Source organism: Rhincodon typus, chromosome 15 (genome assembly GCF_021869965.1).
Source record: "Rhincodon typus isolate 14 chromosome 15, sRhiTyp1.1, whole genome shotgun sequence".
Taxonomy (NCBI): domain Eukaryota; kingdom Metazoa; phylum Chordata; class Chondrichthyes; order Orectolobiformes; family Rhincodontidae; genus Rhincodon; species Rhincodon typus.
Window position 1 is genome coordinate 3,688,413 of NC_063346.1, and position 16,573 is coordinate 3,704,985.

The 16,573-nt window shown below is 41.6% G+C and overlaps 1 protein-coding gene and 1 long non-coding RNA gene across 2 annotated transcripts in view; one reads left to right on the top strand and one right to left on the bottom strand.

Moving 5' to 3' along the window:
* The first annotated feature begins 506 nt into the window (after positions 1-506).
* The window catches only part of LOC109920546 (nedd8 activating enzyme E1 subunit 1), a 21,848-nt gene continuing 5,781 nt past the window's right edge, over positions 507-16,573 (top strand). The window contains exons 1-6 of the mRNA XM_020520573.2: positions 507-638; positions 5,770-5,809; positions 7,359-7,445; positions 10,048-10,140; positions 14,287-14,401; positions 15,471-15,520. Of these exons, the coding sequence (XP_020376162.2) occupies positions 10,056-10,140; positions 14,287-14,401; positions 15,471-15,520 (250 nt within the window). The 5' untranslated portion in view covers positions 507-638; positions 5,770-5,809; positions 7,359-7,445; positions 10,048-10,055. The remainder of the gene's footprint in view (positions 639-5,769; positions 5,810-7,358; positions 7,446-10,047; positions 10,141-14,286; positions 14,402-15,470; positions 15,521-16,573) is intronic.
* The window catches only part of LOC125485062, a 22,433-nt gene continuing 12,556 nt past the window's right edge, over positions 6,697-16,573 (bottom strand). The window contains exons 2-3 of the long non-coding RNA XR_007263824.1: positions 15,765-15,886; positions 6,697-7,020 (exon numbers count right to left, since the gene is read on the bottom strand). This is a non-coding gene — a long non-coding RNA (uncharacterized LOC125485062). The remainder of the gene's footprint in view (positions 7,021-15,764; positions 15,887-16,573) is intronic.

Here is a 16,573-nt window from a genome sequence, read left to right on the forward strand (position 1 = left end):
ATCTCAAGTAAGGTGATACTTGCTCCATACTACACTGGATCACCGGACTGGTGATCATCTCCACCCTTTACATCATTTCATTTGGTGTCTAGTTTTAAATAGCTGACTGCTCTTGTTACCAAAGTTGTAGACTCACTCCCTGAGCCGGTGTGTTTGATTGCAGACCTTTCGTCACCCTGCTAGGTAACATCGTCACTGTGCCTCCGGTGAGGCATTGGTGTTCTGTCCTGCTTGTTATTTATATGCCTTGGTTTACTGGGGTGGTTGGCATCACTTCCGGTTCTGTTTTTCAGTGGTTTGTACACAGGGTCTGAAACAGTGTGGACATGGAGGAACACAGCAGGTCAGGCAGCGTCAGAGGAGCAGGAAAGCTGACGTTTCGGTTGGGATCCTTCTTTAGAAATCAAATCAGGGTGACGAAATGTCTGCAAACACACTGGCTCGGCAAGCAAGCCTGCAACCTTATCCACAACCCGTGCTACAAATCTTCTCAAAAGCTTTGTTCTTGTTACTGTTTGTGTATTTGATTCTCTTTCTCTCTCTCTCTCTCTTTTTCTTACAGATATCGTGAAAAGGCAAAAGAAGATGCATCTGTTATAAGTGATTATGTCACTGAAATACTGGAATCTATTGGCAGGGTAAAGTCACTTAGGATTGTATTCCTTCCTTACCCCCTTTTTACTAAAGAATTGCTTGATGGAAGTTACCAATCCCATTAAAACTAAATGTGAAGAATGATTACCCTAAACTGATTATGATCCTGTTGACGAGAGAGCAGGGAAAATTCTGATCTCTCCTTCCAGCAATAGCTGTGAATATGCTATATCCACCCGTGCCAAGTTCTGACCAGGCCTCGGTTTAATATCTGATCTGAAAAAACGATATCCCTGACAATGCAACCCATTTTTCATTTTCCTGATTTAGATTTATGCTCTTTTCAGATTTTCAGCTGCAATATTTTGTTTTTGTGTTTATTGTAGCCTATTTCTCTACTTTTTTCAAGATTTATGGAATCAAGCACCCAACTAGGAATTGAAACAAAATAAAGAACTGCAGATGTTGTAAATCTGAAACAAAAACAAAACATTCTGCTGAAACTCAGCAGGTCTGGCAGCATCTGTGGGAAGAAAGCACAGTTGACACTTATGTCTGGTGACTCGTCATCAGAACTGTTAGCAGTAAGGGAAAAGTGATATTTATGCTGAAGATGAGAATTGATGGGAGAGCTGAGCAGATAGGCGGAGATGGAGCCCAGAAAGAGAGAGAGAGAGAGATATGAAAAGAGATATGAAAATAAGATAATGGTTAGCAGGCCAGGCAGAAGAAAAGCTGATTAAATGATAATAAGAGCTAAGAGTAGGAGAGAATGGGTGAGCTGTACTGAAAGCAGCCCATATAATGTGGTCAGACACCCAGGAGTAGATGACAATTGTCATCTCCAATAGGAAGCCACAACCAGACACACATTCCCGTCCCCTGTAAGCATTCTGTGGGGACTGTTCATCTGGTCCATTCCTCTCCCACTTCCAACACCACCTCCCACCCCTAAGGCACCTTCCTATTTAATCACAGAAGGTGTAGTACCTGCCCATTTACGACCTCCTTCCTCACTGTCCAAGGCCCCAGACATACCTTCCAGGTGAAGCAGCAATTTATCTGTATTTCATTCAATCTAGCCTACTGTATTCGCTGTTCAGTGTGGTCTCCTCTACACTGGGGAGATGAAGTGCAGAATACCTACATTCTGTCCTCCAAAAATGACTTCAGCTTCTAATTGCCTGCCACTTCAACAGACCACCATGTTCCCACACCATCATTTCTGTTGCAGGCCTGCTGTAGTGTTCCAGCAAGTCTGAGTGCAAACTCAAAGAATAACATCTCATTTTCTGTTTGGGTACCCTGCAGCCTCTGGCACTCAGTATTGAGATCAATAACTTTAGAGTATGACTCTATCCTTCCATAATTTTTATACTCACCCCATACCCAGGCCTCTTAAGATGAGGGTTGCTTTTTGCATAGCCAGCTGTACTCACCTACTCCTAGGCCAATTATCAGGCCAGACCCTGCTGTGTTTCTGTTTTTATTTCACCTAGGAATTAAACTGTTTTGGATTTAGTATTGAGTAATGCGAAAGGCTAAATAATAACTTTGCTGTAAAGAAGCCTTTGGCAAATGATAGCCATAACATGGTTGTGTAAAAGTCTTAAGTTTGAATGTGACATTCTAAAACCAGGGTCTTAAGTCTGAGCAAAGGAAACTGAGGGTATAAGGGGCGTGTTGGCTAATGTGGATTGGGAAAATGCACAAGGATTTGATGGTAGACAGGCAAAAGAAATACTACAAGTCTACTTCCCTCCGTGGGAAAGGCCAATTGACCACAGTCAACAGAAGAATTTAAAGGTTGTATTAGATCAAAGGAAGTAGCTAACATGAAAGCCAGGAAGAGTGGCAAGCCTGAGAATTCAGTGTGATGTAGGACTTGGCAAAAGAGGATCAAGAAGCCAATAAGGAAATAGAGACAGGAACATAAATGTAAGCAAATGAGGTACATGGAAGGTTTTGCTATATGCTTTATCAGTATATAAAAGAGAAAAATGATTAACTGGGATAAATGCAGGCCAATTGCATATGGGGACATGGAGTAGCGAACAGGGAAATGGAGAAACTAAATGGTTATTTTTCATCTCTTTTTCACAAAAAACCTCCAGAAATGCTAAGTAACTTAGGGACTTGTTTTACTGTGGAACCAGTCGAAATTAGTATTAGTAAAGAGAGTGAACTTGAAAAATTAGCTGGATTAAAGATTGATACATCCTTTGGACCAGATAAATTTCATCCAAGTGAGTTGAAGGAAATAATAATAGGGCTAGTGGATGTATTGGTGGTTACCTTTTCTAACCTAGATTCTAGAAAGGTTGCTGTAGCCTGTAATTGTAACCCTGTGGTTTAAGAAGGGAGGAAGAAGGAAAACCTACAGACCTGTTGTTTGTGGATGTTACTTGTAGTTAAACAAAGGAAGTCCTGTGGATATACTGTATTTGGATTTTTAGAAGCTTTTGATAAGGTCTCACATAAGAGAATAACATGCAGAGAGCAGGAATAAACAGATCATTCTCAGGGTGGCAAGTTGTTACTAGTGGGACTCAAGAAGGTCAGTGCTTGGTCCACAACTGTTCACAGTTTACAGGATTGATTTGGATGTGGGAGCCAATTATAATGTTTTGAAATTTGTTGATGCAATTAAACTGGAGAGGCTTGAATAGGTTCAGCGAGCTAGAATGTGGCAAATGAAACAATATAATTTAAATAAGTATGAAATTATTCACTTTGGGGGAAAAACAGAAAGGTAGAATATTTCTTAAATGATGAGGAGTTGGGAAGTGTGGATGCCTAGTGGAATCTGAGTATCTTTGATCATGAGTTGTTTAAAAGCTTGCATGCAAGTGCAGCAAGCTATCAAGAAGGCAAATGTTGTGTTGCCATTCATTTCATAGGGGTTTGACTACAGAAGATTTCTCGTTATAGTTGTGTAGAATCTTGGTGAAATCACACCTGGAGTACTGTTTGTACAGTTTTGGTCTCCTTATCGAAGGAAGGATAAATATTTACTAATCAACCAGTTCAGAGATGTTATGACATGCCTCTTGAACAGGTAGGACTTGAACCCAGGCCTTTTGGTTCAGAGGTAGAACACTACTATTACAACATGAGCATTTCTAAGGGACTATGAGCCAAAGACAGACTTCAATGGATGCTCACTAGATTTATCTCTAGAATGATGGGATTGCCTTACGAGTAGGGATCGAGGAAAATTTATTCTCTAAGAGTTTTGAAGAATAAGAGGTGATATCATTGAAACTTATATAATAAGATATAATGAAGTGTGAAGTGATTCATTGTGGAAGGTCGAATTTGAATGCAGAATACAGGGTTAATGGCAGGATTCTTGGCAGTGTGGAGGAACAGAGGGATCTTGGGGTCCACGTCCATAGATCCCTCAAAGTTGCTACCCAAGTTGATAGGGTTGTAAAGAAGGCATATGGTGTGTTGGCTTTCATTGGCAGGGGATTTGAGTTTAAGAGCCGTGAGGTTATGCTGAAGCTCTATAAAACTCTGGTTAGACCACACCTGGAATATTGTGTTCAGTTCTGGTTCATTATAGGAAAGATGTGGAAGCTTTAGAGAGGGGGCAGAGGAGATTTACCAGGATGCTGCCTGGACTGGAGGGCAGGTCTTATGAGGAAAGTTGAGGGAACTAGGGTTTTTTTTCATTGGAGCGAAGAAGGATGAGACGTGACTTGATAGAGGTTCACAAGATGATGAGAGGCATAGATAGAGTGGATAGTCAAAGACTTTTTCTCAGGGCAGAAATGACTATTACGAATGGGCATAATTTTAAGGTGATTGGAGGAAGGTATAGGGGAGATGTCGGAGGTAGGTTCTTCACACACAGAGTGGTGGGTATGTGGAACGCGCTGCCGGCAGTGGTAGTGGAGTCAGACTTAGAAATTTTTCGGAAGCCCTCAAATGAGTAACCATAAGTCAGTAACCAATAGGTCGGCACAACATTGTGGGCCAAAGTGCCTGTACTGTGCTGTACTGTTCTATGTTCTATAATGTTTCCTCCGGTTGGTGATTCTACAATTAGGGGATATAATCTCAGGATAATGGGCAGCCATTTAAGATTGAGATAAGGGAGAATGCCTTTCACTCCTAGGGTGGTGAATCTTTGGAAATCTATACCCAGAAGGCTTTGGAAACGCAATCATTGAGCCGGTTCAATATAGAAATCGATAGGTTTCTGGAAGCTATTAATTTCAGTAAGCGATATGAAATAGTGCAGGAAAAGTGTTTAAGTAAAAGATCAGCCAAGTTCTAATTGAATGTTGGGGCAGACTCAATGGACCAAAGGACCTATTCCTGTTCCTATCAGACCGTTACTCCAACAATTTCTGCTTTTATTCCTCCTGTTCACCTTCTCTGCTTTAAGAAGGAACAACACAAGCTTTTCGAGATTCTCCTCAGTTCTGGAGACCTGAAAGAGGTTTTCAGTTACTATCAAAAAATACAACGTCAAAGATTTAGGAAAGGATTCCTCTTCTTATTGAAATTTACAGAATGTGATCTGTTGTGGGTAAATCACCACAAGTTGCCTCTAATCTGACTATTTATTAAGTAATCTCACAATCAAGTATTGAAATGATGATTTAAACTTTATTGCAAGTAACAACTAAAATAAGGCTCCTCAAGTAAGCAACTTAAACCTCACAACTCAACTTGGCTATTACCCGATTTAATGGTGGGATTTAGCTATGATTCCAACCAACAATGTTTGTCTCTGGAAATGTCTAGGGTTCGATCCTTGCGCAGTGTTATTCTTCAAAATTCTGCCAACGGTCTCACCTGTTCCAATTTCTTATGGTTTTATAGAAGGTGACTATTCAGCACATCATGTGTGCACCAGCTCATTAAATGAACATCATTGGCATTAGGTAATCTGCCAGTTCCCAATACATTGTACACTGTACACTATTTCTATCCAAATAATTATCCCAAATCCACCAGTTACTCATTTAAAGCCAAAAATCCAAGCTTACAGAAACCAACATTAAAAATTATATGTATATTTAAATGGTCTTCTCTGCTTATGATTTGAGGATAGGAAATGGGTTAGCCTCTGTTATGACCACTGTTCCTCTGTAGCTTTCCTTTTCTATTGTTTTTGTGTTGTAATGTCCAAATTAAAAATGAATTGTGTTCCTTCTGCAGCCTCCAGATACCATCTCTGAGAAAGACATTTGGCTTTTCTGTAAGTGCCCTTGCTTCAGTCTCTTGTTGGCAGCGCATTGTCATTTTATAAATATTTTAAGGGCTTATTGTTATCAAAGTGGCTAGGGTAGTGTTGTAGTTACGTTACTGGACACGTTACCCAGAGAATGAGTTCAAGTCCCATCCTGAATTTACAAATTTATATTCTAGTTAGAAAATGTAGAAATAAAAAGATGTGGGATTTTTGTGAATATACTGTTGATTCCCTAACATTCTTTAGCAAAGGAAATCTGCCATCGTTGCTTGCTTTTGTTTATGTATGACTCCAGTTTCACACCAAAGTGGTTGACTCCTCACTACTATCTGATGTGGCCTAGCAGATGGATTAGAACTTTAAGAAGAAGGCCCATACTGTCTTTGCAGAGCAGTTAGGAATGAACATTAATGCCAGTGATGCCCATATTTTGGGAATGAAGAAACAAATTTCATGTTTTCCTGATCACTGCTTTTTACACTAGCACCTTTTTTATGTTTTGATTATTCATACCACATGAGCTTATTTCAGAAAGGTGTGGTTCCTCACGATGCTGGAAATTCCAATGTTGTATTGACACGCTTTATGGTTAACACGTGGGCATCATTGAAGAGATCAAGTGATTAGGTTTGTGTAACTTTTCTACACATCTCACACGTGGGTTTTTCTGTAGCTGCTAGTTCCTCCTTCACTGCTGCAGTCCGAACCAGCTTTTGCTGGTTGTAGGGCAGCCTGGGGGCGTTCCAAATGTTTCTCCAGGCCTGCTGTTCGAACAAAATGCTTGCATTTAACAGTTACCCTTTTAACAGAGCAAAACATCCCAAGGTTCTTCACAGGATTATACATCAGACAGAAACTGACATATCAGGAGACATTAGGACAGGTGCCCAGAAGCTTAGTAAATGTGCATAGGCTTTAATGGTGTTTTAGGAAGAGGCCATTCAGCCCCTTGGGCCTGTTCTGCATTCAATCAAACCACACCTTTAAAGGAGGTAAGAGAGGCGAAAAGATTTCGTGACTGAATTCTAGCATCTGAGTTATATCCCAATCTGACATCCCATTGCTAGATTTCATTCTTAGCAGTCAAGATCAGATGTCTTGCTATGTGGCAGAATGGTGGGTCTGGCCTAATGGCCTTTTGGCGGCAGGGGACTGCTTCAGCAATGGTGGAGTCATTTTGGATCTGGTTCTCTGCGTTCCTTATCCATTTCATAAACCTGGGAGTTGTGGAGAGAACAGAAAATGAACTTTGTCGTAACTGTGTTTCAACTATTTCTTTTCATTATTTCTATAATTAAATTATCACCAAGTTACAGTGACTTATACACTTCTCATTATAATTTCATAAATACAAGTGACAATAAGTTACTATTCTATTGTGATCTAATTTGCACGTATAAAGTGTTGTAAGTTTGTAACTATTTTTTCCAACTTTTCTCAATAGCAGAACTCGTCTGCAATTTAATCAGAAGGGGGAGGAGATGATGACACTCTTGAGTATTTTGTTTTGCCTGGTATTGTTCCTAATCCTAACCATGGCTTTCTCCCCCACCAGGCAGGAATGCTGCTTTTCTACGACTTGTGCGATGTCGTTCGCTAGCAGAGGAGTTCAATGCAGAAACAACAAATAAAGAAGAAATTGGTAAATGTTATCAATTTATGGGGCCTACAGATTGTCTTAAAAGAGTTACCTTAAAAACAAAATTGGACATAAGCAGTAAGCCAGACTACATCTGAAGATGAAAGATTGTGACCAAACCATTTAATGGTTTTTCAGGAGTTTTGCAGTTGTAAACTTTTCATTTATTAGTTCAGAATTTTGGAAAATCATGTATTCAGCTGTCTCAAATTTCTATACCGTGGGAGTGCCACACTGTCAGAGGTGCTGAGGCTCCACCTTACTGGTCAGCAGATGCCATACATTGCTGTTAAAATCCACTCTTTGGCAGGCAAGGAAGGCATATCCTAATTAAAGGATGTATTGGCATTATCAGCAGTCATTCTGGTCGTTTCCATCACCCAATTTTACCACAGAATTGAGTGATAAGCCCCTTGTCAAAGAAGGCTTTTAAGTTTTGTAATAATGACCTATCCATGAGATGGTGGTCTGCTACATCCAACAGATGTGGGTATGCTGCTGAATACCAACACAGTTCAGAGCTCAAACTCCTGTCTTCATTTTCAGAGACTGATTAGATTGGTGTTCAACTAATTTGACTCTGAGGCAAGATTTTTAAAAAGATAAATCTCAGGATATGGATGTTGCTGGCTGAGCCAGAATTTTATTACCCGTCCCTCGTTGCCCTTAAGGTGATGTTGAGGCACCTTCTTGAATTGTTGTGTTGAACACGCTCCTGTAGTACTATTTGATAAGGATTTGATCCAGCATCAACACAAAGAAGTAGTCAAAAATGTCCCAGGTTAGGATGAGATAGTAAGAACTGCAGATACTGAAGTCGGATATAATACAGTGTGGAGCTGGAGGAACACAGCAGGCCAGGCAGCATCAGAGGAGCAGGAAAGTTGACGTTTCTCCTGGTTGTTGTGCCAAACATTTACCCTAAACCTAAGGTCTATCTAACCTCCACCCCTACCTTATACTATCATCCATATGCCTATCTAATAGCCACTTAAATGTCCCTAATGAGGTCGACTCCACTACCCTCTCCAGCAATGCATTCCACGCCCCTACCACTCTCTTGAGTAAAGAACCTACCTCTGACGTCTGCCCTATATCTACCTCCACTCACTTTAAAACAATGCCCCCTCATAATAGCTACCTCCACCCTAGGAAAAAGTCTCTGGCTGTCCAATCTACCTATACCTCTGATCATTTTGTACACCTCTATCAAGTCAAAAGAACACAGTGAAAATTTTGAGAGAATGTCTGAAGTGAGAGCTTGGTTGCTTGATGTGTTCCTTTTGATTCTGTGTGGTCGTATGCTTCATCAATAAATTTCACAGTTTGTTTTCCACCTTATTTGGAAATCGCAGTGGGCAGTCCATACAAGTATACTTCTCAATCCAGAAGTAACGTTGACCATCAATCCCTGTCTTATATTAGCAGCTTTCTAATCGTTGACTGCCAGACACTGCATAGGTAGGCAACCCCAGTAACAGCTGTGGCTTTAACTGCTAGTTCCTATCTTCTGGGATACTCTCCCTAAATGTCTCTGCCTCTTTCCTCTCCTTTAAAACACTCCTTTAAAACCTGTGTCTGTGACTAAGCTTTCACTCATCTGTCCTAATATCATATTTACTCCCACTGCCATCAGCGCACAATTAATCATCTACAAGATGCATGGCAGCAACTGCATCAGCAGCACCTCCCAAACCTGCAACCCCCACCACCCAGGACATGAGCATGGGACCTTCACCACTTGCAAGTTCTCCTCCAAATCACCATCCTGATTTGGAAATTTATCACTGTTCCTTCATTGTCACTAGATCAAAATCGTAGAGTTACTTCCCTAACATCGCTGCTGGTGTATCAACACCATGTGGGCAGCTCACCACCGTTTGGGATAGGCAGTAAATGTGATGTCCAGAACTTAAAAAGAACAAAGAACAAGAATAGACCAGTCAACCCTTTAAGCCTCATCCGCTATTCAATAAGATCATGGCTGATCTGATTTTAGCTTCAACTGTACATTCCCGCATACCCCTAATAATCTTTCCATCCCTCGGTAACCCAGAATCTCTCTACTTCTACCTTAAAAATATTGAAACATTATGCATCACTGCCTTTTGAGGAAGGGAATTCCAAAGACACTAAGTCCTCCGAGACTTCATCTGTCTTAAATGGGTGACACCTTATTTTTAAACTAGATTCTCCTACAAGAGAAAACATCCATTCCACATCCATCAGCTCAAGTCCCTTCAGGATCTTGTATGTTTCAAGATGAACAACTCACAAAAAAAAAGTGCCTTGGCAATTTTTGATTGCTAATTATTTAACAGCAGGGCCCTTTTTTTTTGTCTGTCGCACTTTGGGTAAAAATGAAAGGTAGAATGTCTGTCCCGTACTATGCTCAATAGTATTAAACCATTTCGGTCAGTGGAAATGGTCAGTGCTACTTTCTGCACATCGCATGGTTGCTCTATCTCAATCGGTGTCGTTTATTTCTAATCATCTTCACACAGTAACTGATCATTGAACCTTTTCCCATCAGCTCGTTCCAAAATCTTTCCATCTTCAATGGGTCTGTAAAATTCTGGCTAATCCTGTTTCTTTTGTCATGCAGCTTCTTGTATGGAGAATCTCGACAGCGAAATGGTTTTGTACATAATGCTACGAGCTGTCGATTGTTTTCACAGGCAGCATGGGCGATACCCAGGTATGTAACTCAATGTTGGTTATGGAACTACCTCCTGATACCTATTTCCTGACGAGTTGTAATTCATCAGGTACAGATTAACTCATGTTTTTCAGGTTGAGATTTATTTTACATAGGGGGTTGGCTAGCTCAGTTGGCTGGAGGGCTGGTTTGCAATGCAGAGTGATGCTAACAGAATGGGTTCAAGCCCCACACTGGCTAAAGTTACCATGAAGTACTGTCCTTCTCAACCTCTCCACTTGTCTAAGGCATGGTGACCCTCGGATTAATCCACCTGTAACTGTTTCTCTCTAATGAGAGAGTAGCCCTGAGATCTGGTAAGATATGGCAACTTCAGATATGGCCCTTTGGCCCACATGCCAAACATGACACCAAATTAAATTAATTCCTTCTGCCTGCCCTTGGTCCACATCCTTCCATTCTTGATAGAGGTGTACAAAATGATCAGAGGTATAGAAAGAGTAGACAACCAGAGAATTTTTCCTAGGGTGGAGGTAGCTATTACGAGGGGGCATAGTTTTAAAGTGAGTGGAGGTAGATATAGGGGAGACGTCAGATGTAGATTCTTTACTCGGAGAGTGGTAGGGGCGTGAAATGCATTGCCGGAGAGGGTAGTGGAGTCGGCCTCATTAGGGGCATTTAAGCGGCTATTAGATAGGCATATGGATGATAGTATAAGCTAGGGGTGAAGGTTAGATAGACCTTAGGATTAGGGTAAAAGTTTGGCACAACATCGTGGGCCGAAGGGCCTGTACTGTGCTGTACTGTTCTATGTTCTGTGTTCATTCCTTGCCTATTCATGTGGTTATCTAAAAGTCTTTTAACACCCCTATCATATCTGCCTCCACCATCACCCCTGGCAGTGTGTTCCACACTGATACCACTCTCTGTTTTAAAAAAAAACTTGCCCCTCTCAGTTTGAATGTATGCCCCCTAATTTTAGACATTTCAAGTCTGGGAACAAGTCAGTGTCAGTTATGGCTCAGTGGATAGCACCCTTGTCTCTAACTCAGAAGTTTGAGAGTTTCAAACACTAACCAGTTGTGCACCAACATCTCGGCTGGTGCTCCAGTATAGTACTGAGAGATTGCCACACAGTCGATGGTGCTGCTCTTCAAATGAGACCTTAACCTGAGACCCCATCCACCCACTCAGGTATGTATAAAAGTTTCCATGTTACTAATTCGCAGGAGTGCAAGGGTATCCAGCAGTCAATATCACTTTTATAAAAAACCCCAGCTGATCACATTGCTGTCCATGGGAGCTCGTGCACAGGTTGGCTACTGTGTTTCGTATATTATAACTGATAGCATTTACAAATTTCATTTATTAGCTAAAAAGCAGTTTGGGACATCCTCAGGTTGTCCCAAACTCCACATACCGTTTATCCCTTATCGCTTTATGCCTCTAGAAAACTAAAATCTATCCATCTCCGATTTAAAGTTGACCGAGTACCAATCGCTATTTGTGGAAGAGACTTCCAAACTCCTATCACGCTTTGTGTATTAATGTGTCTACTATTTTGACTCCTGAATGGTCTGATTCTATTTTGCAGGCTATATGCCCTGTAACTGTAGGTTCTCAACCAAAACAAATTTCTTTTCTCTATTTACCTGACCTTACCATTGCGAAGGCAATAGGCTGATGGCCTTATTGCTAGACCATTAATCCAGAAATTCAGCTAATCTGACATGGCAGATTGTGGAATTTCAATAAATTCAGTTTTCAAAAATCTGTAATTCAAAATCTACTGATGACCATGAAACCATAGGTCAGTTGTCAGAAAAACCCAGTTGGTTCAGTAATGTCCTTCAGGGGAAGGAAATCTGCCATCCTCCTCTGGTCTGGCCTACATGTGACTCCAGACAGCAATATGGTTGACTCTGAGTTGCCCTCTGAAATGGCCTAACAAGCCGTTCAATTGTAAAAATCACAACAAAGTCTCAACTAAGAAATGAAACTGTATGTACCACTTAGCATCGAACAAGGCAAAAACAGCCCTGTTGACCCTATAAAGTCTTCCTTACTAACATCTGAGGCTAGTGCCAAAATTGGGAGAGCTGTCTCACAGATTAGTTAAGTAACTGCCTGACACTGTCTATAACGTATGATTCCACGAGTATGACGAAGACCCAGCCATCACCATCTCTGCATATATCCTGTTTCACCAAAAGAACAGACCAGCAGAGGTGGCAGCACAGAGGTGTACAGTCAGAAGGAAGTTGCTTCATCACTGACTCTGGACCTCCATGAAGTCTCATGCCATCAGGTTAAACATGGACAAGGAAACCTCCTGCTGATTACCACATACTGGCCTCCCTTGGATGATGAATCAGTAACTCCTCAATGTTGCGCAACACTTAGACGAAACACTGAGGGTGGCAAGAGCATAAAAATGTGCTCTGGTGGGGAATTTCAAGAGTGGTTCGGCAGCAGTAGCACTGATCATGCTGGTTAGGTCCTAAAGGCCATAGCTGCTAGACTAGGCCTGCAGCAGGTGGTGAGGGAACCAACAAGAGGGAAAAACGTATTTTACCTCATCCTTACCAATCTGCTGGCAGCAGGTGCACTTGTTTATGTGTATTGGTAAGACTGACCACTGCACAGTCCTTGTGGAGATGAAATCCTGCCTTCACATCAAGAATACCTTCCATCGTGTTGTATGGCACTATGTGTGCGCTAAATGGGAGAGACTTCAAACAGATCTAGCAACTCAAGACTGGGCATCCACAAGATGCTGTGGGCCATCGACAGCAGCAGAATCCCACCCTAACTCAACCTGCAACTCGTGGCCCAGTATATTCCCACTCAAATATTACCATCAAGCCAGGGGATCAACAGTGTGGAAGCAATCCATCCAGTCCACACGGACCCTCTGAACAGCATCCCACCCGGACCCATCCCAGCTCTGTAACTGTGCTTTTACCATGGCTAACCCATCTTGCCTGCCCATCCTTGGACTCTATGGGAAATTTAACATGGCCAATCCACCGAACTGGCAAATCTTTGGACTGTGGGAGGAAAATGGAGCACCTGGAGGAAACCCACATAGACACAGGGAGAACATGCAAATTCCACTCCGTCACTCAAGACTGGAATCGAACCCGGGTCCCCAAAGCTGTGAGCCAGCAATGCTCGCCACTGAGCCATCATGCCAGTTGTGAATTGTGATGGACAATTAAACAATTCACGGAGGAGACTCCACAAATATACTCATCTTCAATGATGGAAGAGCCCAGCACATCAGTGCAAAAGATGAGACTGAAGCATTTGCCGCAATCTTCAGCCAGAAGTGCTGAGTGGACGATCTGTTGCAATCTCTTCCAGTGGTCACCAGCATTACAGATACAGTCTTCAGCCAATTTGTTTCCCTCCACGTGATATCAAGAAACATTTGGAGGCAGTGGATACTGCAAAGGCTACAGGCCCTGACAACATTTCAGCAATAGTACTGAAGACTTGAGCTCCAAAATCCAATTACCAAAATTGAGCAAATCTGTGGTAAATCAATTTCATTCACTTAATGAAATACCTTCTTGTAATTCTATTTCAATCTACACTTTATAATTCTGCCAGTCTTTGTGCCGTTGGCAAATTTGAATGTGAGACTTTGTATAATAAATACGTAGAATAGTTGAGGACAGGATAGGAGATAAACTGATTATTGGTACTGCCCTGTGACCGGCTGGTTAATTGTAAGAATTTGTGCCTCTGTTTACTAACTCCATTGCAGTCAATTTCTTCCCAACTTAGGGGTTCCTAAGTCCAGCCTGAAGTGGGAGCCTCAGTTTATCCCATCGAGGCTTATTCTGTGCAGCATCGCTTTAGAGGTTCTATCACCACCTGCTCCCAACAGAGTCGCCCTATTTATTGAAACAATATGATGGCAGAGTGGATCAGTGCACCTTGGATGTGGGAAATAACCTTTGAAGAGTAGAAAGGGATCCATTCCCTGAACCACTGATCTCAGCTGGTGCTTCAGTTGAGGGTGACCGTTTCCTCAGCAGCTCTTGATTGCTCCTAGTCTGTCTCCTGGTAGAGTTGCTAAACTGATAAAGAACTGTACCTCAATAATGAAGAGGTCTTCCATTTATTTTGTTAAAAGCAGTTCTGTTTTGTGGAAGTAATGAATTCTTGTTCTGACAGGTGTTTATAATAACCAAGTTGAAGAGGATATTGGAAAGTTGAAATCGTGCGTGGTTGGCCTGCTGCAGGAGTGGGGTGTCTCCGTATCTGTGAAGGATGACTACATTCATGAATTGTATGTTTTTGTACATGTCATTAGCTTCTAGAGACAGCTCAATGGAAGATGTCTAATAGGGAAAAGCAGCTGGGAGAGGTTCACGTGTCACTGCTCAATTCACCCACCTCCAACTCCTTTAGACTCCCCTTGAGCTTACATTTCCTATCATTAGAATCACAGAATCCCTACAGTGCAGAAGTAGGCCATTCAGCCCAACAGGTCCACATTAATCCTCTAAAGTGCATCCCATCCAGACCAAACTCCTTACCTTATCCCTGTATTTCCTCTGGCTAATCCACCTAGCCTGCACACTGCTGGACATATGGATGGCCAGTCTGCCCAACCTCCGCATCTTTGGACTGTGGGAGGAAACCTGAGCACCTGGAGGAAACCCACGCAAACACAGAGAGCACGTGCAAACTCCACACAGATGGTGAACCCAGGTCTGTGGCGCAGTGAGGCAGCAGTGCTAACCAGTGAGCCACCATCCCATCCCTATCAATGTAGGAATTTCACAGTCCTCTAAAACCAACTCATCCAGAGCCTGGCACTTTATTAGCAATGAAATATTCCAGAATTTCCCACACTAATTGATCCAACATCCTGCAACTATACTAATGGAGGGTGGGGTGGTTTCTTAATTCCTTGGATTGAATCCTTTAGAGCCCTATAAGACTATATCAGTATGGAGTTTCACAATCCCTCCAACTGCATCAGTTCCCTGAAACTGTCAGATGTGCAATGTATAATTACTGACTCCAGTCATTCAATTCACAACCTTCTATCACTCTGGGTGAAAGGGTTTCTCCAGCTTACTATCGTTGTGATTAATCTTGTATCTAAAACTATGTTAATTACGACAGTCGCGTTGTCTGGTGACTAAAGTTTAAAAATGTGGAGTCAATCGAACTTAAATATTTAAACTTTAATGCTTCTGGATGTAGATTTAAGGGCCACAGGAAGTAACTCTCGCGAATATCCTTGCAAACCACCTTCAAGGGAAAATGTCCCCTGTCCCTTTTATAGGCAGTTTAAATCCACTAAAATGCATAAATAGTTCCTGAAGAGCGTCTTTTTCCTCTTTCAGTTGTAGGTATGGTGCTTCAGAACCACATGCTGTTGCCTCATTTTTGGGAGGTATGTTTCTCTTTTTATCTTATTGGGTTATTTCTGATTGCAGCTTATTGTCACATTGGTTGTGTTGCAATGTGAACGGGTTTGCCTTGTTTTTATTTTCTGCCATTCACTTTCTCAAAGCTTTTTAAAGTATAGATTGTCTTTACAACTGACTTTAATGCTTTGCCATTCAACTAGATCATGGTTCAATCCCTGCCTCTACATGTCATTCAATTTAGTTTTGCTGTCATTATCCTTTTAATACCTTTTCCTACCAAATGCATCCATCCTTCAGTTTTGAATTTTTCAACATTTAAAAACCTTTTGTGGTGGGACAGGGGTGGAGGCATGGAAAAGTGCTGGAAATGGTCAGCAGGTCAAGCACATCTGTGGAGAGAGAGAAACAAAGTTAGCGTTTTAGGTCTTTCATCAAGACTGAGAAACTTCAAAATATACTAAGTTTTTAAAGCTTGTTTTGGAGGTGGGGTAATAAGTTCAAAAGGAAAGGTTTGTCAAAGGATGGAACACAGGAGATATTAAACAACAAAAATGTTGGTGGTCCAAGGTGAAAGAAATTGGTATTAAACTAAGTGAAGAAACAAAAAATATATTTGAACGAGGTGTGAATGTCAGAATTATGGATAGCTCCAATCCAAAAACAAAATTAAAACTGAAACCCAAAAAAAAACACCAAAATGCACAGATTACTGTCTCATTGAACTTGGTGTTCAGTCTAAAGGCTGCAGTGTACCTCACTAAAAGGTGAGGTGCTGTTCCTTAAGTTTCCCTTGAGCTTCAGTGGAACACTGCAGGAAGCTAAAGATCAGTGTGAGAAAAGATAAGGAATTACAAGGGCAGGCTACCAAAGGCCTGGATTTAGATGCTTGTCCGTGGCTTTCATAATCAGGCCCTATTTGACCCCTCCCCATCCACGAGGTTCCCAACAACAGTTCTGTCTTTCTCCCCCAACACTACCAGTGCCAAACTATTCCCCAATGTCTCTAACTCCCAAACAACCATACAAGTCACAAAAACAAAGTTGCTGGAAAAGCTCAGCAGGTCTGGCAGCATCTG